At 34.9% G+C, this 25,261-nt stretch overlaps 1 protein-coding gene across 1 annotated transcript in view; it reads left to right on the forward strand.

Annotated features, from left to right (window-relative positions):
* Positions 1-25,261, forward strand: part of BMPR2 (bone morphogenetic protein receptor type 2) — a 183,066-nt gene that overhangs the window by 72,051 nt on the left and 85,754 nt on the right. Inside the window, exons 2-3 of the mRNA XM_059053373.2 lie at positions 15,587-15,757; positions 16,803-16,973. Of these exons, the coding sequence (XP_058909356.1) occupies positions 15,587-15,757; positions 16,803-16,973 (342 nt within the window). The remainder of the gene's footprint in view (positions 1-15,586; positions 15,758-16,802; positions 16,974-25,261) is intronic.

The following is a 25,261-nucleotide window of genomic DNA, read 5'->3' on the forward strand; positions in this document are numbered from 1 at the left end:
ATCCCCCTCACTACAAATAATCAATTTCCTTTTTTTAATGGCTGAGTAATATTCCATTGTATATATGTGCCACATCTTCTTTATCCATTCATCTGTCGATGGACACTTAGGTTGCTTCCATGTCCTGGCTACTGTAAATAGAGCTGCAGTGAACATATTGGTACATGACTCTTTTTGAATTATGGTTTTCTCAGGGTACATACCCAGTAGTGGGATTGCTGGATCGTATGGTAATCCTATTTTTAGTTTTTTAAGGATCCTCCATACTGTTCTCCATAGTGGCTGTATCAATTTACATTCCCACCAACAGTGCAAGAGGGTTCCCTTTTCTCCACACCCTCTCCAGCATTTGTTGTTTACATTTTCTGCTGATGCCTATTCTAACTGGTGTGAGGTGATACCTCATTGTACTTTTGATTTTCATTTCTCTAATAGTGATGTAGAGCAGCTTTCCATGTGCTTCTTGGCCATCTGTATGTCTTCTTTAGAAAAATGTCTATTTAGGTCTTCTGCCCACTTTTGGATTGGGTTGTTTGTTTCTTTAATATTGAGCTGCATGAGCTATTTATATATTTTGGAGATTAATCCTTTGTCTGTTGATTCGTTTGCAAATATTTTCTCCCATTCTGAGTGTTGTCTTTTCATCTTCTTTATGGTTTCCTTTGCTGTGCAAAAGCTTTGAAGTTTCATTAGGTCTCATTTGTTTATTTTTATTTCCAGGTCCCATTTGTTTATTTTTATTTTTATTTTTATTTCCATTACTCTAGGAGGTGGATCAAAAAGGATCTTGCTGTGATTTATGTCAAAGTGTGTTCTTCCTATGTTTTCCTCTAAGAGTTTTATAGTGTCTGGTCTTACATTTAGGTCTCTAATCCATTTTGAGTTTATTTTTGTGTATGGTGTTAGGGAGTGTTCTAATTTCATTCTTTTACATATAGCTGTCCAGTTTTCACAGCACCACTTAATGAAGAGACTGTCTTTTCTCCATTGTATATCTTTGCCTCCTTTGTCATAGATTAGTAGACCATAGGTGCGTGGGTTTATCTCTGGGCTTTCTATCTTGTTCCATTGATCTATGTTTCTGTTTTTGTGCCAGTACTATACTGTCTTGATTACTGTAGCTTTGTAGTATAGTCTGAAGTCAAGAAGCCTGATTCCTCCAGCTCCATTTTTCGTTCTCAAGATTGCTTTGGCTATTCGGGGTCTTTTGTGTTTCCATACAAATTGTGAAATTTTTTGTTCTAGTTCTGTGAAAAATGCCAGTGGTAGTTTGATAGGGATTGCATTGAATCTGTAGATTGCTTTGGGTAGTAGAGTCCTTTTCATAATGTTGATTCTTCCAATCCAAGAACATGGTATATCTCTCTATCTATTTGTATCATCTTTAATTTCTTTCATCAGTGTCTTATAATTTTCTGCATGCAGGTCTTTTGTCTCCTTAGGTAGGTTTATTCCTAGGTATTTTATTCTTTTTGTTGCAATGGTAAATGGGAGTGTTTTCTTAATTTCACTTTCAGATTTTTTATCATTGTATAGGAACACAAGAGATTTCTGTGCATTAACTTTGTATCCTGCTACTTTACCAAATTCATTGATTAGCTCTAGTAGTTTTCTGGTAGCATCTTTAGGATTTTCTATGTATGCTATCATGTCATCTGCAAACAGTGACAGTTTTACTTCTTCTTTTCCAATTTGGATTCCTTTTATTTCTTTTTCTTCTTTGATTGCTGTGGCTAAAACTTCCAAAACTGTCTTGAATAATAGTGGTGAGAGTGGGCAACCTTGTCATGTTCCTGATCTTAGTGGAAATGGTTTCAGTTTTTCACCATTGAGGATGATGTTGGCTGTGGGTTTGTCATATATGGCCTTTATTTTGTTGAGGAAAGTTCCCTCTATGCCTATTTTCTGCAGGGTTTTTATCATAAATGGTGTTGAATTTTGTCAAAAGCTTTCTCTGCATCTATTGAGATGATCATATGGTTTTTCTCCTTCAGTTTGTTAATATGGTGTATCACGTTGATTGATTTGCATATATTGAACGATCCTTGATTCCTGGAATAAACCCCACTTGATCATGGTGTTTGATCCTTTTAATGTGCTTTTGTATTCTGTTTGCTCGTATTTTGTTGAGGATTTTTGCATCTATGGTCATCAGTGGTATTGGCCCGTAGTTTTCTTTCTTTGTAACATCTTTGTCTGGTTTTGGTATCAGGGTGGTGGTGGCCTTGTAGAATGAGTTTGGGAGTTTTCCTCTCTCTGCTATATTCTGGAAGAGTTTGAGAAGGATAGGTGTTAGCTCTTCTCGAAATGTTTCATAGAATTCACCTGTGAAGCCATCTGGTCCTGGGCTTTTGTTTGTTGGAAGATTTTTAATCACAGTTTCAATTTCAGTGCTTGTGATTGGTCTGTTCATATTTTCTATTTCTTCCTGGTTCAGTCTCGGCAGGTTGTGCATTTCAAAGAATTTGTCCATTTCTTCCAGATTGTCCATTTTATTGGCATAGAGTTGCTTGTAGTAATCTCTCATGATCCTTTGTATTTCTGCAGTGTCAGTTGTTACTTCTTTTTCATTTCTAATTATTGATTTGCGTCTTCCTTTTTTTCTTGATGAGTCTGGCTAATGGTTTATGAATTTTGTTTATCTTCTCAAAGAACTAGCTTTTAGTTTTATTGATCTTTGCTATCGACTTAATGGATATTTATAGGACATTCCATCCAAAAACAACAGAATACACATTTTTCTCAAGTGCTCATGGAACATTTTCTAGGATAGATCATATCTTGGGTCACAAATGAAGCCTTGGTAAATTTGAGAAAATTGAAATCATATCAAGTATCTTTTCTGACCACAATGCTATGAGACTAGATATCAATTACAGGAAAAGATCTGTAAAAAATACGAACACCTGGAGGCTAAACAATACACTACTTAATAACGAAGTGATCACTGAGGAAATCAAAGAGGAAATCAAAAAATACCTAGAAACAAATGACAATGGAGACACGATGACCCAAAACCTATGGGATGCAGCAAAAGCAGTTCTAGGAGGGAAGTTTATAGCAATACAATCCTACTTTAAGAAACAGGAAACATCTCAAATAAGCAACAATAACCTTGCACCTAAAGCAATTAGAGAAAGAAGAACAAAAAACCCCCAAAGTTAGCAGAAGGAAAGAAATCATAAAGATCAGATCAGAAATAAATGAAAAAGAAATGAGACTTTATTTTTTAGAGTACTTTCAGGTTTGCAGTAAAATTGCCTGGAAAGTATAGAGTTCCCATATACCCACCTACCCAGACTCCTCCACTGTGAAAATCAAGATGAAGAAGTTCTCCTGTATTTTTATCATGGATGGGTGTTGATTTTTTAAAAAAATTTATTTATTTTATTTATTTTTGGCTGCGTTGGGTCTTCATTGATGTGCACAGGCTTCATTGTTGTGGTGCATGGGTTTAGTTGCTCCACGGTATGTGGGATCTTCCCGGACCAGGGCTTGAACCCGTGTCCCGTGCATTGGCAGGTGGATTCTTAACCACTGCGTCACCAGGGAACTCCAGTCCATTCCTTTTTATTGCTGAGTAATACTTATTTATCCATTGTTCAGTTGAGGGACATTTGGGTTATAAACAGTTTTGTGCGACCATAAATAAAGCCACGATAAGCATATAGTGACTATTAGGTTTTTTTTGTGAACATATATTTTCATTACATGTAGGTCAATACCCGTAAGTATTAAGGAATGGGATTACTAAGTTAAATGGTATGTATATGTTTAACTTATAAGAGACTACCAAAGTATTTCTCACAGTAGTTGTACCAGTTTGCATTTTCATCAGCAGTTATATTCCCATCTGTGTCAGCATCCTGATCAGTACTTGATGTTGTCAAGAATTTTTTGTTTTGTTTTTAAATTTTAATCATTCTAATAGGTGTGTAGTAGTATCTCATTGTAGTTTAAAATTTTTTCATTCATTTCATTTTTTTTAAAAAAATGAATTATAATTGACATGCAATATAATATTAGTTTCGGGTGTACAACATAGTGATTCAGTATTTTTATACACTGTAAAATGATCACCATAATAAATCAAGTTACCATCTGTCACCATACAAAGTTATTAAAATATTATTAGCTATAATCCCTATACTGTATGTTACAGCACCATGACTTATTTATTTTGAAACTGGAAGTCTGTACCTCTTAATCTCTTTTACCTATTTTTCCCATCCCCTCACCGTCCTTCTTTCTGCAAACCACCAGTTTGTTCTCTTTTTATCCATGAGTCTGTTTCTGCTTTGTTCTGTTTGTTCATCTCTTTTGTTTTTATAGATTCCACATGTGAAAAGTGGAGTCACGTGGTATTTGTCTTTCTCTGTCTGACTTATTCCACTTAGTGTGATACCCTCTAAATCCATGCATGTTGTAGCAAGTGGCAAGATTTCATTCTTTTTTATGTCTGAGTAATATTCCATAGTGTGTGTGTGTGTGTGTGTGTGTGTGTGTGTACACATACACAGATACACACATACCACATCTTATTTATCCATTCATCTGTTGATGGATACTTAGATTGCTTCCATATATTAGCTATTGTAAATAATGGCACAGTGAACATAAAGGTACATATATCTTTTCAAATTACTGTTTTCATTTTCTTGAGGTAAATAGAAATGGAATTGCTGGGTTGCATGGTAGTTCTGTTTTTAATTTTGAGAAACCTCTGTACTGTTTTCTGTAGTGGCTGCACGAATTATTTACATTCCCACCATCAGTATACAAGGGTTCCCTCCCTTTTCATCACATCTTCACCAACACTTGTTATTTGTTGCTTTTTTGAGAATAGCCATTCTGACAGGCATGAGGTGGTATCTCATTGTGGTTTTGATTTGCATTTTTCTGATGATTACTGATGTTGAGCGTCTTTTCATGTGCCTGTTTGCCATCTGTATGTCTTTGAAAAAATATCTATTAAGGTCTAATGCCCATTTTTTATTTGGGTTGTTTGGGGTTATTTTTTGATGTTGTATGAGTTCATTATATATTTTGGACATCAATTCCTTATAGGGATTGCAAATATCTTGTCCCATTAAGTAGGTTGGCTTTTTATTTTGTTGATGGTTTCCTTCAGTATGCAAAAACTTTTTAGTTTGATATCATCTCATTTTATTATTTCTGCTTTTGTTTCCCTTGCCTGAGGAGACATAGCCAAAAAATATTGTTAAGATTGATGTCAAAGAGGTTACTGCCTGTGATTTCTTCTGGGAGTTTTATAGTTTCAGTCTTATATTTAAGTCTGTAATCCATTTTGAGTTTATTTTTGTATATGGTATAGGAAAGTGGTCCAGTTTCATTCTTTTGCATCTAATTGTCTAGTTTTCTCAGCACCATTTATTGAAGTGACTCTCTTCATTCATTGAATATTCTTGCCTCCTTTGTTGTAGATTATTTGATCATATAAGTGTAGGTTTATTTCTGGGCTCACAGAATATTCTGTTCCATTGATCAGTGTGTCTGTTTTTGTGCCAGTATCATACTGTTTAGATTATTATAGCTTTGTAGTGTCTTTTGAAATCAGGGCATGTGTCACCTCCAGCTTTGTTCTTTCTCAAGATTGCTTTGGTTATTGGGGCATTTTGTGTTTCTATAGAGATTTTAGAATTATTTGTTCTAGTTCTGTGAAAAATGCCATTGGTGTTTTGATAGGAATTGCATTGAATCTGTACGTTGCTTGGTAGTACGGTCATTTTGATAATATTAATTCTTCCAATCCATGAGCACTGATAAATGGATATCTTTCCATTTATCTGCATCATCTTCAATTTCTTTCTTCAGTGTCTTACAGTTTTCTGAGTACAGGTCTTTCACTTCCTTGGTTAAATTTATTCCTAGGTATTTTATTCTTTTTGATGCAATTGTAAATGGGATTGTTTTCTTCATTTTTCTTTTTGATTGTTTGTTCTCAGTGTGTAAAAGTGCTGCAGATGTCTACATATTAATTTTGTATCCTGCAAGTTTACTGAATTCATTTATTCTACTAGGTTTTTTTTGGGGGGGGATAGAATCTTTAGGGTTTTCTATATATAATATGTCATCCCCAAATAGTGACAATTTTACTTCTTTTTTTACATTTTGGATGCCTTCTATTTCATTTTCTTGCCTAATTGGTATGATTAGGACTGTGAATACTGTGTTGAATAAAAGTGTCAGGTAGGCATCCTTGTCTTTGTTCCTGATCTTAGAGGAAAAGTTTTCAGCTTTTCACAATTGAGTATGATGTTAGCTGTGGTTTGTCATACATGGACTTTATTATGTTGAGGTATGTTCCCTCTATATAAACTTTGTTGAGAATTTTTATCATAAATGGATGTTGAATTTTGTCAAATTCATTGTATTTTTAATTTGTATTTTCATGTGAAATTCACATTAAAAAAGTCATTCATTTATTTATTTATTTTTGTCTGTGTTGGGTCTTTGTTGCTGCACACGGGCCTTCTTTAGTTGTGGCTTGCGGGCTCTAGAGCGCAGGCTCAGCAGCTGTGGCTCACGGGCCTAGTTGTTCCGCAGCATGTGGGATACTCCCGGACCATGGCTTGAACCCGTGTCCCCTGCATTGGCAGGCGGACTCCCAACCACTGTGCCACCAGGGAAGTCCCTGAAATTCACATTTATAATGTGAAAATTTATTTGCCATATGTCTTTTTAATGTAGGGAAAAGAAAGATGGATGGATCAATCTTGTTCTTATTATGCTTCTAGGAAAAAAGCCAGCCAGCAGAGGTTTCCACATTAAAGGGCTCTGGGTATCCAGGCATCAGAAGGGAAAGCATGCCGCTTTGCCTGTTGGACCTTGTTACAAAGGACTGGTCTTTGTTTAAACAACAGACGTCCCCAAACTGGAATCTCTTATCTCAGATATTTAGTGCCATAATTAGCTTGTATTTTATCACATTTTACCCTTTTTATATGTAAAGGGTACTATATGAATGGTTCTTTAAACTATGATCACATAGCACAATCCAGTTTCTCCCCATACTAGAACTGCTTCGTTAGAGGAAGTAAGAGAGTTTGAATGCATTTTAATAAACTTTTAATGGACAAATGTATATGATGGGGTACAGTGTATTTTGTTGGTAGAGCACATGGTCTTAGTGTCAGGTTTCTTTTTACTGACATCGTACTTTATTTTTCTAGGATATTATTCTTATTTTATTTTAAATAAAATTCCTAATAAAACTGAACATATACACAGATGTTCATAGCAGTTTTATTTCTAATAGCCCAAAATTGAAAACTACCCCAGTGAGCTTCACAAGGTGAAAAGTTAAACAGATTGTGTATTTCATCCATACCATGGAATACTACTCAATAAAAAGTAATGAACTATTGATACGTGCAACTTATTGGGTGAACCTCAAGGAATTTTTGCTCAGTGAATAAAGTCAATCTCTAAAGGATATGTACTACATGATTCCATTTTTATAGTAATCGTGAAATATAATGATTGAGTTGGAGACCAGATTAGTAATTGCTCTTGGTTAGGAATAGGGGCAAAGGGATCGTGATTATAAAGGGTTAACATGAGGGTATCTTGTGATAGTACAGTTGAATATTTTGATTGTGATGGTATGTGACTGAATTGCATAAATTCGTATTCACACAGTTGAGTGCATGTATAACTGGTAAAATCTGATTAAGCTCTATGGATTGTGCTTATGTAGATTTCTTGTCTTTGATACTGCACAGTGGTTGTGTGGGATGTTTGCATTGGGGAGAGAGGTACTGGACTTTTCCCTATATTCCTTCTTTCCTTCCTCCCTCCCTCCCTCCCTCTTTGAGACTGGGACGCACAAGCTTTATTCAGTGGCCAAAAAATGGAGCAGCGGGAACCTAGTTCACAAACCACCTTCTCCTTACATTTCTTTCCAGCTACCTGTGAATGTATAATCATTACAAAATTTACAAAATATAATGTAAAAACAATTCAAGTACAAAAACCCTTTTATTTTTGAAATATGTAATACATGAATATATTTTCATGAAAATTCAAATAATATAAGAGTATTTGGTAAAAAAGGGAAAAGGGCAAATAGCTAATATTTTTAGTATAGCCATTTTTTCCTTTTTTTCCTCCCCCATAAAAGCAAATAGATAGTATTATTCAGTGTATGCATAATGATGTTGATTTATGTCTGTAATGACAGTTAACTGATGCAGACATGATAAAACTATGCTATACCTTTATACTCTACATTCTTGATAGTGTTATGTTGCGGAGTGGGAAATGTAAGACAGCTGAGTATTCCAGACATGCCACATATGTTCCTGGGAATTAAATGCTACACATGATTAGCAAATGCTGATCCAGAAAGCATATGTAAACAGAAAATGATTAGTTTTTTCTCAGTAAGTTGGATATATATATAATATAAAAATAATACAATATTGTGTGTATACACATACTATTTTCACAGATAGTAGATTGGTCAAAGGACTAGATGATTATTGCCTAGATTTTGTAACCTTTGAAAGGGAATATGATATTGAGTACAGTACATGTAGATGTGAAAGCTGTCTGCCTGTAACACTGTTGGGTATTTGTGGTATATAAAATGAGTTACATACACCTAGTTTTCCTCTAGGAACAAGTGAAGTCAGCCTCCTATTTGGTGGGGGATATATGCATGTAAACAGATAAAATATAATGCCATGCAGTGCTAAAACAGATAGAGTTAAGAGATTTGGGAGTGTAGAACATATCATTTAACTGCAGAGTAAACTGAAGAGCATGAAAAATGGCATTCTAGATATTGAGTATACTATGTATAAAGGTTAGGAAAGGCCTTGGCATATTAGTGTGGTGGAAACTGAGGAATGGAGGAGTGGGATGAATGGCAACTGGTTAGCTTGAGTCCCACGGCTGAATTACCCATTAGGCACAGGGCCCACAGTATTTCTGGAGGTCCAAGAAAATGTTTTAATTTGTTTTAAAAGCAGAAGGAAAAAAGGAACTTTCATGTTGAAGAAAATGTTCTAATATCTAGGGTTAACATATTGTCTTTATCCCAATGCAATTGTAAAGTATAATATAAAAAAAATAAATTTCTTTATTTTATTTTTGGCTGTGTTGGGTCTTTGTTGCTGCACCCAGGCTTTCTCTAGCTGTGGTGAGTGGGGGCTGCTCTTCATTGCTGCACAGGCTTCTCATTGCAGTGGGTTCTCTTGTTGCAGAGCACGGGCTCTAGGTGCGCGGGCTTCAGTAGTTGTGGCATGTGGGCTCAGTAGTTGTGACTTGCAAGCTCTAGAGCGCAGGCTCAGTAGTTGTGGAGCAGGGGCTGAGTTGCTCCATGGCATGTGGGATCTTCTCGGACCAGGGCTCGAACCCGTGTCCCCTGCATTGGCAGGTGGATTCTTAACCACTGTGCCACCAGGGAACTCCAAAGTATAATTTTTAATGTTTTTTATTGGAGGAAAGGGCCCATGAAATCACAAGTTCCTAGGGCCCGCCAAAGTGATCATGATCCTGTTGGGTCGGCTTATGAAGGATGTTAAATGCCAACTGAAGAGCTTGAATTTAATTCTAGGAACTAACAGATTTTAAGCATGATCAACTCTTTTATGAAGATACCTCTATCAGCAGTTTGGATGAGACTATTTGCAGTTTAATGTAGTTTTGTTACTCAAAATTGCTTTACTGCTTATTACAACCAAATATCACCTGTTTAAAATGAGGAGAGAGAGGACACATAGCAGAAGCAAGAAAAAGTACAGTCCTGCAGTCTGTGGAACAAAAACCACATTCACAGAAAGATAGACAAGATGAAAAGGCAGAGGGCTGTGTACCAGATGAAGGAACAAGATAAAACCCCAGAAAAACAACTAAATGAAGTGGAGATAGGCAACCTTCCAGAAAAAGAATTCAGAATAATGCTAGTGAAGATGATCCAGTAACTTGGAAAAAAGAATGGAGGCAAAGATCGAGAAGACGCAAGAAATGTTTAACAAAGACCTAGAAGAATTCAAGAACAAACAAACAGAGATAGATGAACAATACAATAACTGAAATGAAAACTACACTAGAAGGAATCAATAGCAGAATAACTGAGGCGGAAGAACGAATAAGTGACCTGGAAGACAGAATGGTGGAATTCACTGCTGCAGAACAGAATAAAGAAAAAAGGTTGAAAAGAAATGAAGACAGCCTAAGAGACCTCTGGGACAACACTAAACGCAACAACATTCGTATTATAGGGGTCCCAGAAGGAGAAGAGAGAGAGAAAGGACCCAAGAAAATATTTGAAGAGATTATAGTAGAAAACTTCCCTAACATGGGAAAGGAAATAGCCACCCAAGTCCAGGAGGTGCAGAGAGTCCCATACAGGAAAAACCCAAAGAGAAACACGCTGAGACACATAATAATCAAATTGGCAAAAGTTAAAGACAAAGAAAAATTATTGAAAGCAGCAAGGAAAAAACAACAAATAACATACAAGGTAACTCCCATAAGGTTAACAGCTGATTTCTCAGCAGAAATTCTACAAGGCAGAAGGGAGTGGCATGATATAATTAAAGTGATGAAAGGGAAGAACCTAAAACCAAGATTACTCTAGCCAGCAAGGATCTCATTCAGATATGATGGAGAACTCATAAGCTTTACAGACAAGCAAAAGCTAAGAGAATTCAGCACCACCAAGCCAGCTCTACAACAAATGCTAAAGGAACTTCTCTAAGTGGGAAACATAGGAGAAGAAAAGGACCTACAAAAACAATTAAGAAAATGGTCATAGGAACATACATATGGATAATTACCTTAAACGTGAATGGATTAAATGCTCCAACCAAAAGACACAGGCTTGCTGAATGGATACAAAAACAAGACGCATATGTATGCTGTCTCCAAGAGACCCACTTCAGACCTAGGGACACATACAGATTGAAAGTGAGGGGATGGAAAAAGATATTCCATGCAAATGGAAATCAAAAGAAAGCTGGAGTAGCAATACTCATATCAGATAAAATAGACTTTAAAATAAAGAATGTTACAAGAGACAAGAAAGGACACTACATAAGACAATCCTCAGAATGGGGGAAAATATTTGCAAATGAAATCAGCAGACAAAGGATTAATCTCCCAAATATATAAACAGCTCATGCAGCTCGATATTAAAAAAACAAACAACCCAATCCAAAAATGGGCAGAAGACCTAAATAGACATTTCTCCAATGAAGGCATACAGATGGCCAAGAAGCACATGAAAAGCTGCTCAACATCACTAATTATTAGAGAAATGCAAATCAAAACTACAGTGATGTATCACCTCACATCAGTTAGAATGGGCATCATCAGAAAATCTACAAACAACAAATGCTGGAGAGGGTGTGGAGAAAAGGGAACCCTCTTGCACTGTTGGTGGGAATGTAAATTGATAACAGCCAATATGGAGAACAGTATGGAGGTTCCTTAAAAAACTAAAAATAGAATTACCATATGACCCAGCAATCCCACTACTAGGCATATACCTAGAGAAAACTATAATTCAAAAAGACATGCACCCCAATGTTCATTGTAGCGCTATTTACAATAGCCAGGTCATGGAAGCAACCTAAATGCCCATCGACAGACGAATGGATAAAGAAGATGTGGTACATATATACAATGGAATGTTTCTCAGCCATAAAAGGGAATGGAATTGGGTCATTTGTAGAGACGTTTGCTGGATCTATAAACTGTCATACAGAGTGAAGTAAGTCAGAAAGAGAAAAGTAAATATCGTATATTAACAAATATATGTGGAACCTAGAAAAATGGTACAGATGAACCGGTTTTCAGGGCAGAAATTGAGACACAGATGTAGAGAACAAACATATGGACACCAAAGGGGGAAAACCGCGGGGGTGGTCGTGGTGGTGGTGTGATGAATTGGGAGATTGGGATTGACATGTGTATACTGATGTGTATAAAATTGATGACTAATAAGAACCTGCTGTAGAAAAAATGTGATCAAATGTATTCTATTGGAAAGAAGCAAAAATAAATACTGCATTATATGTTTGAAAATCTCTAAGAGAATAGATTTAAATGTTTTCACCGTACACATACATACACAAAATGGTAATTATATGAGGTGATGGAGCTGTTAACTAACCCTATTGTGGTAATCATTTTGCAATATATACATGTATCGAATCATGTTGTACACCTTAAACTTATACAGTAATATATGCCAATTATATCCCAATAAAGCTGGAAATTTTTTATTTTTTATTTTTTATTTTTATTTTTATTTTTTGGTGGTACACGGGCCTCTCACTGCTGTGGCCTCTCCCGCTGCAGAGCACGGGCTCTGGACGCGCAGGCTCAGCGGCCATGGCTCATGGGCCCAGCCGCTCCGTGGCATGTGGGATCTTCCCGGACTGGGGCATGAACCCGTGTCCCCTGCATCGGCAGGCGGACTCCCAACCACTACGCCACCAGGGAAGCCCTGGAAAAAAATTTTTTAAAAATAAAATGAGAGCAGCTTTTAAAAGACTCATATCTAAACACTGTATTTGATTAAGGATGTCCCTTGAAAGAACTAGTTGACCATACTTGATTGATCAAGATTTGTTCATTAGCTATTGACAAATTCAGAAAACCACATGTAAATGATCAGGTCTGTTTTTGTGAGAATATAATACTAGGCTATACTGTTTCTCATAGTACTCTTTGTTTCTTGCCTACTTTTCCTGCTTTATTTATGAAGAATCCAAAACTTTATACATAGATATTGCTGAGACATTACAACAAATAGCATTTAAAAAGCTGCAAGCACTGTTTTACAAAATGGAGTTTTTCTTTCTTTTGACCAAAGGGCAGTTTAGGTAGAATTCTTGCTCAAACACCTTTATTTTATATAGGAATTTGCTGAATCATAATTTGAAAGAGTTACTCTTAAAATAGCAAAGTATAATTTTTCTATACTAATGACACTGTCATAAAATAATTCCTATGAAGTAGGCTGAAGTAATTTTAAGAAAAAATTATTTAGTGAAAACTGAGGGATATTAAAGGTGTGATTCAGTGTCCTACAGTTGTACCTTTATTGCCTTGATCTTGGGATGAGGGGAGAGGGAGACATAGAGGAGATTGGATTTGTTTGTTTGTTGTCTTTTTATATAAGGAGAATTTTAGGTTTCAGTCAGCAAATTAATAATGGAACTAAAATTTTTATGCGTGTTCATTCCTTTAGCTATTTTTCAGTTGTGATAGAAATCCAGGCAGAGGAAAAATTTTCATTTTGTATTTATTCTTTCACAAGGATATACTTTTCTTTTTATTTTTAAATTAAATGAGGCACTTATTTATTTATGATCCATCTACCTCCAGGTACGGTTAGATCTCTATTCATTAACTCAGTACTCAAGACAAAATTCTAGTCAAAATGGATAACAACAGAAGAGGAGGGGAGAAATAGAATATCTTGGTTGTGGAAAACTAGAGATAATGAGTTCATAAATTCATTCTGATCTTTCTAACAATCAAGACAAAAAGGGAAACAGAGTGGGTTACATAATTTCAGCAAGTGGTAGGTAGTAGGTAAGGAGCACTTAACCTGAGTCAAGAAATGGGGACAAGGAATTATGTCTCATAAATAGGCATGCACATTACAGAGTTTTATTTTTAGTTAGAGTCTTTTAAGTATCAATCTTTGTGCTGTGTATACTTTATATGTAAAGATATATTTGATTTTAATCTTTATAATAACTTTGTAAAGTTTGCAAATCTAAGGAAATACTGTTAAATGTGCAAGATAATATAAATGTTTGTCATTAAAGGATTTTGAATATGTGACTACATGTGGTAAAAATGTGGTATACTGGTAATCTGGCTAATGCCCTGGAAGTATTTTTTATAAAAAGGCTAGGGACTGCCCTGGTGGTCCAGTGGTTAACAATCCGCCTTTCGATGTAGGAGTCTTGGGTTGGATCCCTGGTCAGGGAACTAAGATCCCACATGCTGGGGGGCAACTAAGCCTGAGGGCTGCAACTACTGAGCCTGTGCACTCTGGAGCCCATGCACCGCAACTAGAGAGAAGCCTGCACACTGCAATGAAAGATCTTGTGTACCGTAACTAAGACCTGATGCAGCCAAAAATAAGTAAATAAAAAATCTTGTTTTAGAAAGGCTATACTACATTTTCTGGCCATTTATATGATATTAGTAAATATCTTCTAGAAGACTGCCTGAAGTTCTAAATTGTGGAAATGTGGAAGTCACGTTTTTTTTTTTAGTAATTATTGTCTCTCTCCAAGCAGACTATAAGATGCTTGAAGGGTAGAACTCTATATTTGCTATTTGTGAATCCCCTATTTACTTATTAGCTCAATACTTTGAAGGTGCTTTCTGTTGTAATAAATATGGCAGGTCTGTGTTTCTAAATAGACTTGGGCACACAGTTGTTGGTGCTTTCATTTCTTCTCTAGGGTTTGGTCCTTAGTTTTGTAGTTTCAGAAACATTATTTTAATAAATCATTTCCAGTGCTAAGGTGCTAGTGAATTAAGCCATACTAAATAAGATACACAGCAAAATCAAGAAATAAATCAGAAGCCCATGAGGAATATAGTGGCAAAGTGTATTAGATTGTTATTCTGGAAAGTCAAACACAGTAGGAAAGTCTCCTTTAAGAAACCAAATAAAGATCAGCTGTTGCTTTTGATAACCATTTACTTCTTTGGTATTCGCAGCAGTGTTGGTACATGTTTGTTAGCTGATAAATTATGTGGCAAATGTTCTACTGAGATTAGTTAAATCAGATTATGTACATGGAGAAAGACTGATTGGCATTGAAATACATTGGGTTGACCTTCAGTATAAGGGATTGTTGAGCATTTCTTCTTCTGACTATTATATTGATATTTTTAATGATGGAAAATCATTTTCATTTTGAGCACTAATAGCCTTAACTTTTAAAAACAGGTTTATTAAGGTATAATTTACATAGCATGAAATTCACACGTATTTAGTGAACAATTACTTTTTTTGTACATTTACAAAGCTGTGCAAACATTGCCACAATCTAATTTTGGAACATTTCTATCTCCCCAGATAGAAACCATGTACTATCCATTTGTAGTCTCTCCTCATCCTTAGTTTAACATGCCTAATGTTATGTTTAACATTTTACAACTGAGTATAAAATATGGTAGAAGTGAGTACTGTGGAATTTCCAAAAATTATTCAGCCCTCTAGGTTTGTTCATTTGTTCTTAATTTTTAATAATTTAGAGCATGGACATTTTTCTGATGATATTTCTTTATTCAGACACCAATATTATTTAATAGAAAGAGTGGTGAGAATAATTTATGTAAGAGGGTACTGCTTTTGGGAAATGAGTTTTTAAGTTTGCTTCTTGTTTAGAAGTTACAAATTAATTAATGAAAAGAAAGACGTTATTGAATAAATACAAAATTGCACATTTATTCAAGCCTTGTTAGGGATTTAGTAGGGAAATTTACAGTGCCTTTCAAAAGGGCTCTAAGATTTTATATAATAATGTTTTGCAAAGATTATCATAAAGTGAATTTGTCTTTTTTTCCTTTATTTTAGCTTCTCAGAATCAAGAACGTCTTTGTGCATTTAAAGATCCATATCAACAAGACCTTGGGATAGGTGAGAGTCGAATCTCTCATGAAAACGGAACAATATTATGCTCAAAAGGTAGCACCTGCTACGGCCTTTGGGAGAAATCAAAAGGGGACATAAATCTGGTAAAACAAGGCAAGTAATACTTTTTTTACCTGAAATAACGGTTTCATACAATTGAAGTTTATCTAAGAAGGGCATGGAAGTAGAATGTAAAACCCTCTGCAGGAGAACAGTAAGTTTAAAAGTGTATATTCATGTATGTATTCACACACAAGCTCCAAATTTGCAAAGGGTAATTGGTTTTAGCTTATTTTAATAATATCTTATTACAATTTTAATACTATAATGCCATTTTATGAAGTTTAGAAAATAAAGAAAACTATAAGAGAAACAAATGTCTACAATTCTATACTTTAAAAAGTTTTTTTAAAAAACTATATTGGTTTATTCCCTTCAGATGTGGTTTTTTTGTACTTCTATGTTTATATGTGTGTGTACTATTTTTTTCAAAATTATGGTAATACTATATAAATAATTTCATATAGTTTTTCCCATTTAAATTTTATCCTGGATATTTTCCTATGTCTTTAAATATACTTTGAAAACACTTTCAAAATCTATACAATTTTTCATTGTATACGTGTATCTCAGTTTACTTACACATTACTCTGCTATTGGACATTATATTGTTTTCTGGTTTTCATTGTAATACCTAATGCTTCAGTGAACGTCTTTGAACATAATTCTTTGATTGTATCTCATAATTTTCCTGAAATAGACTTCTGGAAGTAAAATTTTTAGATTATAAAGCATGAAACGGCTCTTCATAAAAATTGCCATGTGACTTTCTAGACATGTTATATACATTTACATTCCCTCCAGCACTTTGTTTTACTGAATCCTTGTTATTGTTATATATAATTATTTTAAAACATAGAAGAATTCAATAGATATAGACAAGAATATAATCTTATTGATGTTTTAATAATAATTCTTAGATTAACTGTGAAGTGAAACATTTTATTAGTGGCTTTTTCCTTCCATGAAATGCCTGTTTATACTTTGCCATTTTCTGTTATTTAAAAAACGTGGTTTTCTATTGGTTTGCGAGAGTTATAACTTATTTACATGATAACATATATAAACCTAACTTGTTTACATTAACATCAATTTGTAGGATGTTGGTCTCACATTGGAGATCCCCAGGAGTGTCACTACGAAGAATGTGTAGTAACTACCACTCCACCCTCAATTCAGAACGGAACATACCGTTTCTGCTGTTGTAGCACAGACTTGTGTAATGTCAACTTTACTGAGAATTTTCCACCTCCAGACACAACACCACTCAGTAAGTAGTTAAAGTAACATATGTTTCCTTGTAATTCCTTTCTCCAAAGATTTTCAGAATTTAAAAATATATGAAAATATTCAGGTTGGGCCAGAGTGAGAGGGAGAGTTCCAGCATCATGAGACTACATCTAGCTAACACCTAAAATCGAAAAGAGATACACCAGGATTTTCAAGGTATTGGTATATTATCAAATAAGTTTGAATCAAAATATAGTACTTTCCAACTCTCATGAAGAGGAGTTTGGCAATATTAAGAACACAACATATGTGCTTACTCTTTCACCCAGCACTCCCATTTGTAGGAGTTCATCTTTGAAGACATACCTCCAACAGTATGAAAATACATATGCATAATGTTATCCATTGTAGTATTGTCTGTAACTGCATACTATTGGAAACTACCTAAATGCCTAAGAATAGGAGATTGATTGAAATCCACTATGGTATATACGTGTGTAATGGACTACTAAATATACACCTATAAGAAAAAAATGGGTGAGATCTCTGTGAACTGATATGGAGTGATTTCTAGAGATAATGTTAGGTGAATAAAATGCTTATATAGTATGCTGTCTTTTGTGTAAAACAGAAAGCTTATCTTTACAAAAAGAAGCAAAGAAAGGATAAACCAGAAAATAATGACGTTGGTTACTTACAAGGGTTGGAGGGGATGGAACAGAAAGGATACAGGAAGGAGGAAAAGTCCTCTGAATATAGCTTTATGCATGTAGTTTTGACTTTTGGAATCATGTTACTAATCTGTGTGTGCAAAAAGTATAATTAAATCATTAAGGATGGGAAGGGGACAAAATCTCAAACTGAAAGCAAATGAGCCCGGTTGTATTTTACATAAACATCATAATCACACTTAAGGGAAAAAGAAAGAACTAGTCTAAGCATTTTACAAAAACAGCATTTGACTGTATATACTCTTTTAGGCAAGATATGATATAAGAGATGGGGGGAGAATTGCAAACAAATACTGAACTCTTTTTAGGTTTGATTTTTAGTAGTGTGTACAAAGCAATTCTGAAACAATTGTAGATATATTTGTATTATAGGATTAAGAAAATGAGTATTAGTGTTGATATTCTTGGGAACCAGTGTTCTCACTGAAGGAATAGGGAAACAGTTATAGATGGGGGAAGAAAAGAGAATCCTATGTGAATAGATTGTAGTTCAAGGTATTATTATGGACTTATGACTTAAAAAAATCCATATGTATGTGTTACATGCATGTATATGCAGCCATGTATATATGTATTTGTATGAGTATGTATTTATATGTGTGTGTGTATACATACATGCCTACATATATTTCTTATCTATGTGTATTGAAAAAAATAAGAAGCAAAACCACCCCTGTAGCTCTGAGTTTACATAATGCCCAGGTTTAGTTTCTACTATGACTCCGTAGTCAGTGGAACTTGGGCTCCTTGGAAAAATGACTTATTCTAGGACTGGAGCAGGATAGGTGCAAGATAAGCCTGCAACATCTTATAACACTAGAAGATAAGGAAAGACGTATCCCCCAAAAGGATGGAGACTTGTCACAGTAGCCATTTTGAAGGAACCTCCCACGAGCTACATTTGAGATCATTTTAGTTCTAAAGAAGTACAGTAATAAGTTATAAACCATTGGAGGGAAAATGAATTGAGTCTATGCTGATAGCAGAGAAGGGAGAAGAGAGGGCACTTGTGTGTAGTAGAATGCCAAGCGGCAAGTTGTAACTGTAGGTGTTGGAAAATTATCATTATGCAGCCATCATGGCAAGGATTGGATCAGCCAAGAATCATCCTAAGATCCTAAATCTAGGGGGCAGGTTCAATAAAGACTGAGGATATTTGCATTCTTTTAGAGTTTGTCCAACATATTGCAAAGGAAAAATTAGTAATTATAAAGTGAGGAAATCAGATAATAGCTTAACCACATAATATCATTAATGAAGGGCAGATAGACGTCCATGATACTCTGAGGACACAGTGTCACTAATTTAGTACTGAATTTCAATCAAGAATGAATAATCTAATCACAAAGGAACATCAGGCAAATCATAAATTAAGAATGTTCTGTTATAAAAAGGGAGTTTGTTTTCCTCAAAAATGTCAATATCATGTCAGAAAAAGAGACTGTAAGAAAGATCTATATTAAAGGAGGCTAAAAAAGTTGACAACTAAGTGATACCTAACTCTCCTATATTGGATGTGCAAAATGTGATAAAGGATGTTGTTAATCCAATTGACAAAATAGATGATTAAAGATTTTTTCAATGTTAAATTTACTGAAGCTGATAAGAATAGTGTGGTTATATAAGAGGATATCCATATTCTTAGGAAATACTCTAAGAAGTGTTTAGAAGTAAAGGTCCATGATGTGTGTATCTAACCTTCCTTGAATGATGAAGCAAATGGGGTATAATGGTAAGAAAAGTGAATTTGGATAAAGCCATATGGATATTCTTTGTACTATTGTTATTCTTGCAACTGTTATAATTATTTCCAAATAAAAAGTTTTAATTTTTTTAAAATAATTTTTTTAAATTGAAATCTAGCACTTTTCAAGAATTTTTTTCTCTGTCAAGAAATTTTATCAGTCCATACTCTAAGATCTTCAGTTTTGGATTATTTTCTTTTATTTTTTAAAATTTATTATTTTATTTTAATTAATTTATTTGGCTGCATCGGGTCTTAGTTGTGGCCCACAGAATCTTTGTTGCAGCATGTGGGATCTTTCATTGTGGCACGCAGGCTTCTCTAGTTGCAGCACGTGGGCTTCTCTCTAGTTGTGGCGCATAGGCTCCAGAGTACGCAGGCTCAGTAGTTGCGGTGTGCGGGCTTAGTTGTCCTGTGGCATGGCATGTGGGATCATAGTTCCCCAACCAGGGATCGAACCCACGTCCCCCGCATTGGAGGATGGATTCTTAACCACTTGACCACCAGGGAGGTCCCTATTTCCTTTGATTTATTGGTGAAACACTAAACTGAAAGCAATAAGGAGTTTTTTCTTGTAGTTTCTATCTATTCGAGGCAATTAGGTTTTATTGCGAAATTATACTGAATTGCCTATATTTATTTTTCACAAAAAAACAAAGCAAGGTCTCTAATTTTCACATCTAGCTAGATGAAAGAGAAGAAGTGAATTTGTCCATAAATTCACTTCAAAGATCTTTACAACTACATTTCAGATTCTTAACTAGATCGTGGTCTACTATAATCTTTTGAATCAAAAGCAGGGAATGATTGCCACTATAGATCAGTAATGTTATCCTGATAAAAAGGGAAAGTGTTTTAAGTGTTCTACTTTGAGAGTGTTAACCCAATTAATGTATTTTGCTCTTCAAACAAAACAATCAAGTAAATTCATTGTTAGTAAACAAAATGAATATTTGCTTTTATATTAATTTCAAGAAAAATAACCACTACTATATAGAATGTCAGACATTTAGTCTGTAAATGCTTAGGTGCTTGACCAAAATAAAAATGGTTTTAAGTGTTGAAGTTTAAAGGAATTAATTAAAATATAAAATTAAGAAGCAGAACTTTTTATTCCTTGACATATACAGACTAATACATCAGTAGAAAGTTTGGTGGTAGTGATTTTTTTCTCTAATTTTTCATTATAAAAATGCCATTAATTGACTATTTAACATAGACATTGGCCAAATAAAGACATGTATTTAAAAATTACTAGAGGGCTTCCCTGGTGGCGCAGTGGTTGAGAATCCGCCTGCCGATGCAGGGGACATGGGTTCGTGCCCTGGTCCGGGAAGATCCCACATGCCATGGAGCAGCTAGGCCCGTGAGCCATGGCCGCTGAGCCTGCACATGGGAGCCTGTGCTCCGCAACGGGAGAGACCACAACAGTAAGGCCTGCATACCACAAAAAAAAAAAAAAAAAAAAAAAAAAAAAAATACTAGAAATGTGGTGCAAACTCATCAAAGGTAGAGAAGGGGGGATAGTTCAGGGTGACTCTTTATGGGAGGTTGCCTATTATTATTATTATACTTTTGTATTGTTTGAATCTTTAACATGAGAATATATTTGTATATTACTTATTTAAGGAACTATTAAAGGAATACCTGCCTGTTTATTCAGAAAAATAGAAAAATGAGATAAATGGAGAGGAGAATAATAATCCTTAAAAATCCCTACACCCATATACAACCATTGTTAATATTTTGAATGTTTCTTTCTAGTCTTTTCTCTTTAATTTTGTATAGTTGTATTAGTGATATAAATTTTAGATTCTGCTTTTTAAACATAATATAATATTTTCCAGGTATTACATATTTCATAATCATCAGTTTTAATGGTTGTGTAATATTTTACCAACTAGATAGTTTTCTTATCCATTCCCCTGATTTTGGACATTTAGGCTGTTTCTAGTTTTTTGCTACAATGCACATCTTTGTATATATAGCATTATATTAAATTATAATTCCCAGAACTGTAATTTCTGTATCCACTAGTAACAGTATTAAAGTTCCTCATACATTGTCAAATTGCTTTTCCAATGGTTGAAACAGTTTACATTCCCATCAGTGATATACTAAAGTGCATATCTCATCATATGTTAATCAGCACTAGTATTAAAATAAAACTTTGCTGAGGTCTATTTGAAAATGGATTTACATTGTTTTTACTAATGAGGTTCACTTGTTTTTTGGTTGTTCTCTATTTTGAATATTTTTATATTCATTGTCCATTTGTAATATTATTTCTCAATAATGAAGCTGACTAGTTTTGAGAAAAATGATTTTTAAAAATCTTTGAACCTTGACTCTTCCTAGGGAAATACCCTTAATATCTTTCAATAAAAGTTCAGTGCTTATTTTATAGTGTGTAAATTATACCTAAATAAAGGTGTTAAAATGCTTATTACTCATTCTTCCTAGAAGAGTGTTCACAGAAACAGTATCTCCATCCCTCACATGATGTTTTCGTGATGGTGTTAAAGCCTTCTATTTGCATAGTATTTTATACTTTCAAAGTGCTCTCTTATCTATAAACTCCTTAAAGATGTCTCCTTAATGTGTAGGTAGTTCAGTCAAAAATAAACCCTGTGTTTTAATGAGTAACCATGCTACTCACGAGGAACGGATTGAAGTGGTTGTCTTTCTCTAGCAGATTTGACTTATAACTTATCTTCCTTTAACTTTTTGTCTATTGTATTGGTATGCAATAAAAGTCAAGTGTTAATATTTTGGGCCCCCAACCAAAAAAATTCTTTTAAACTTTTGAAATTATTTCAAACTTATAAAAACTGCCATGTACCCTTACTCAGATTCACTAATTGTCAGCATTTTGCTGTATTTGCCTTATCATTCTCCCTCTCTCTCTATATGTAGATCACTATTTTTTTTTAACCTTTTGCAAATAAGTTGCAAGCATCATATCTAAATTTTTATGTATTTTGCAGTTGTCGCTCTGTCTCTTCTAGATTCTAAAGTCTGGTGATAGGGACTTTGTTTTATTTATTTATTTATTTATTTTGCGGTACGCGGGCCTCTCACTGTTGTGGCCTTTCCCGTTGCGGAGCACAGGCTCCGGACGCGCAGGCTCAGTGGCCATGGCTCATGGGCCCAGCCGCTCCGCGGCATGTGGGATCTTCCCGGACCGGGGCACGAACCCGTGTCCCCTGCATCGGCAGGAGGATTCTCAACCACTGCGCCACCAGGGAAGCCCGGGACTTTGTTTTAATGCCCCTTTGTCTCCACAGTGACTGGTGCGGTGTCAGGTACATAGTGGGAGTACAGTAAATGTTTGTTGAATGAATAATTTAATAAATGAATATGTGCTAATGTGTAAATTTTGAAATGTTGTTAAATCCTTGAAAGGAATTGGATTTGCCTTTTTTTAATCTGGTAAAAAATGAATTTAATGGATTCACTAACTGATGGACAAGTGTTTATTTTTTTAATTTATTTTAAAATGTATTTGTTTATGGCTGCATTGGGTCTTTGTTGCTGCACGTGGGCCTTCTTTCTCTAGCTGCGGTGAGCGGGGGCTACTCTTCGTTGCAGTGAGTGGGCTTCTCATTGCAGTGGCTTCTCTTGTTGCCGGAGCATGGGCTCTAGGTGCGCGCGGGCTTCAGTAGTTGTGGCATTTGGGCTCAGTAGTTGTGGCTTGCGGGCTCTAGAGCGCAGGCTTAGTAGTTGTGGCGCATGGACTTAGTTGCTCCGCGGCATGCGGGATCTTTCTGGACCAGGACTCGAACCCATGTCCCCTGCATTGGCAGGCGGATTCTTAACCACTGCGCCACCAGGGAAGTCCCTGGACTGGTGTTTATTGAAAGCTGGTTGCTACCCTCAGTTAAAAGGACGAATGTAGCAAAATAGTTAAGTGGGATAGCAAATGCAGACAAAACAAATTAACTCTCCTGCTTGAGATTCACCATGGTATAAGTACAAAAAAGCCATGATCGTTCCCCTCTCCTTTCCCTTTCCAAAAAATGAAACATAAGCCTTTAATTTTTAAAGGTAATAGAAGAATATAAAAAACTTTTCCTAAGTAGATTCTGTTATACGATCTCATTCTCAGATGTCTACCAATATAATTATAGTCAAAAAGTTAAAGGAAAAAGTTAAAGGAAGATAAGCTATAATTCAAGTGTGACTGGTTCCTGAAAATTTTAGCAGAATGGGAAGTCCACTGATGCTTTTATTGAGACATAAGTGAAATGTCTGCTTTAAAATAATTAAACACCAGCAGTTAATTATTAATGTTGGAAAAAGTTATGTGAGCGTTGTTATGTGCCATAAAAATTAAGGTTCTATTTGGACTGTAGATCACCAATGATTTCTGGCTAGTTAGGACACTAGTTCTCTGTTCTCAAAACCTTTTTCCTCCAGTCACAGCATCTGAAGTATAGTTTACATGTTGTGTTTCTCCGTTAAGAAGAATTATTACCATTAAGAAAGAAAGAAAAAGAAAGGAAAAAGAGCTTCTGATATTTCGAAATATGTGTCAATTATTTCGCTGTAATCCCTGATCTGAGGTTTTTGCCAACAGAGGCTTATAGCATGTGTTCAAACAGATACACATAATGAGATAATTCTCTAAAACAAAACTGGCTATAGGTGAGGAGATTTATGGATTGATAACTCATATTCTTGGTCTTTGTACCACGATCATTACTTTTTCAAAGAGTTTTCTGTTCTACTAGTGAGTCTTTTTCAGTTGTTTATCTCTTTTTAAGGGGATAGGTACCATATTTGACTATTTGAACTTTAAAAATGAGAAAATATGAGAACCTTAATAAATACTAGCCAGTAGTTCTGTACCTGTTTAGTACTTAATTATAAGTAGACCTGGCTCTAGACACAGTTATGGAATTAAGGAAGATTAGATACTTTTCTTCCCTGGAGATCTTATTTTCTGAGGCCCTTTCCTTTCTGTTAGGAAACCCTCCCTCTGTTGTGCTCAGTGTGATATGTTAACTTTTTTAGGCACTTTCCTTCCATCCCCCATCAGCATATGCTGTTCTTAATCTTGTTTTCCTCTGGCCTTAAGACATTAGCGTTAGATATTTATTTAATGAGTGTTGCTTCTTAAAATACTTGGCAGTAAACTTAAGATTCTTAGAGAATGTTTTTCCAGATGGGATAAATCTTGTAGAGAAATTTCAATTCACTTTATCAGGATTATAGAGTTGTTAGAGCAGTCTCTTTTCAGTAAACATATAATGGGCATTCAGGCATTTAGTATATAGAGAAATTGAAACTAGGTAAATAACATTTTTGAGTACTCACTAAGGGGCTCTATACACATGTTAAATCTTTACATTTAACCCTTACAGAAACATATGAAATGGTTACTGTTATATTCTTATTTTCCGTGGAGAACACTGAGACACAGATATGCAATTTACCAAGTCACACAGCCGATGAGTGGTAGAGCCAAAATTCAAACCTAGGTGTTTTGGCTCCAGAGTATGTGTTACTAAACATTACTTTCTATTAGTTTTAACCATTACTCTCTATATTCAATTGTAATTAACCATTACTCTACACTCAAACAGGGGGCCTGTTAATATTTGTTTGTTCATTCATTTGGGAGAGAGATTGAAAGGATTTTTTTGAAAATGTTTATCACATTTCCTAAAATTCAAGGACGACTTCTATTTTTCTTCATATAACCTCATTTAAAAAAAACACAGCTTATATGTATTTTAAAGGGAAATTTCCCATCACTACTATAAATGGAAAGCCAGTATTGTAAGTAGAAGGTAACTTTAAAAATTATTTAATTGTAAATAAGGTGAAAGTAAAATCATATTATTAATT

This window comes from Kogia breviceps, chromosome 2 (assembly GCF_026419965.1).
Source record: "Kogia breviceps isolate mKogBre1 chromosome 2, mKogBre1 haplotype 1, whole genome shotgun sequence".
NCBI lineage: Eukaryota > Metazoa > Chordata > Mammalia > Artiodactyla > Physeteridae > Kogia > Kogia breviceps.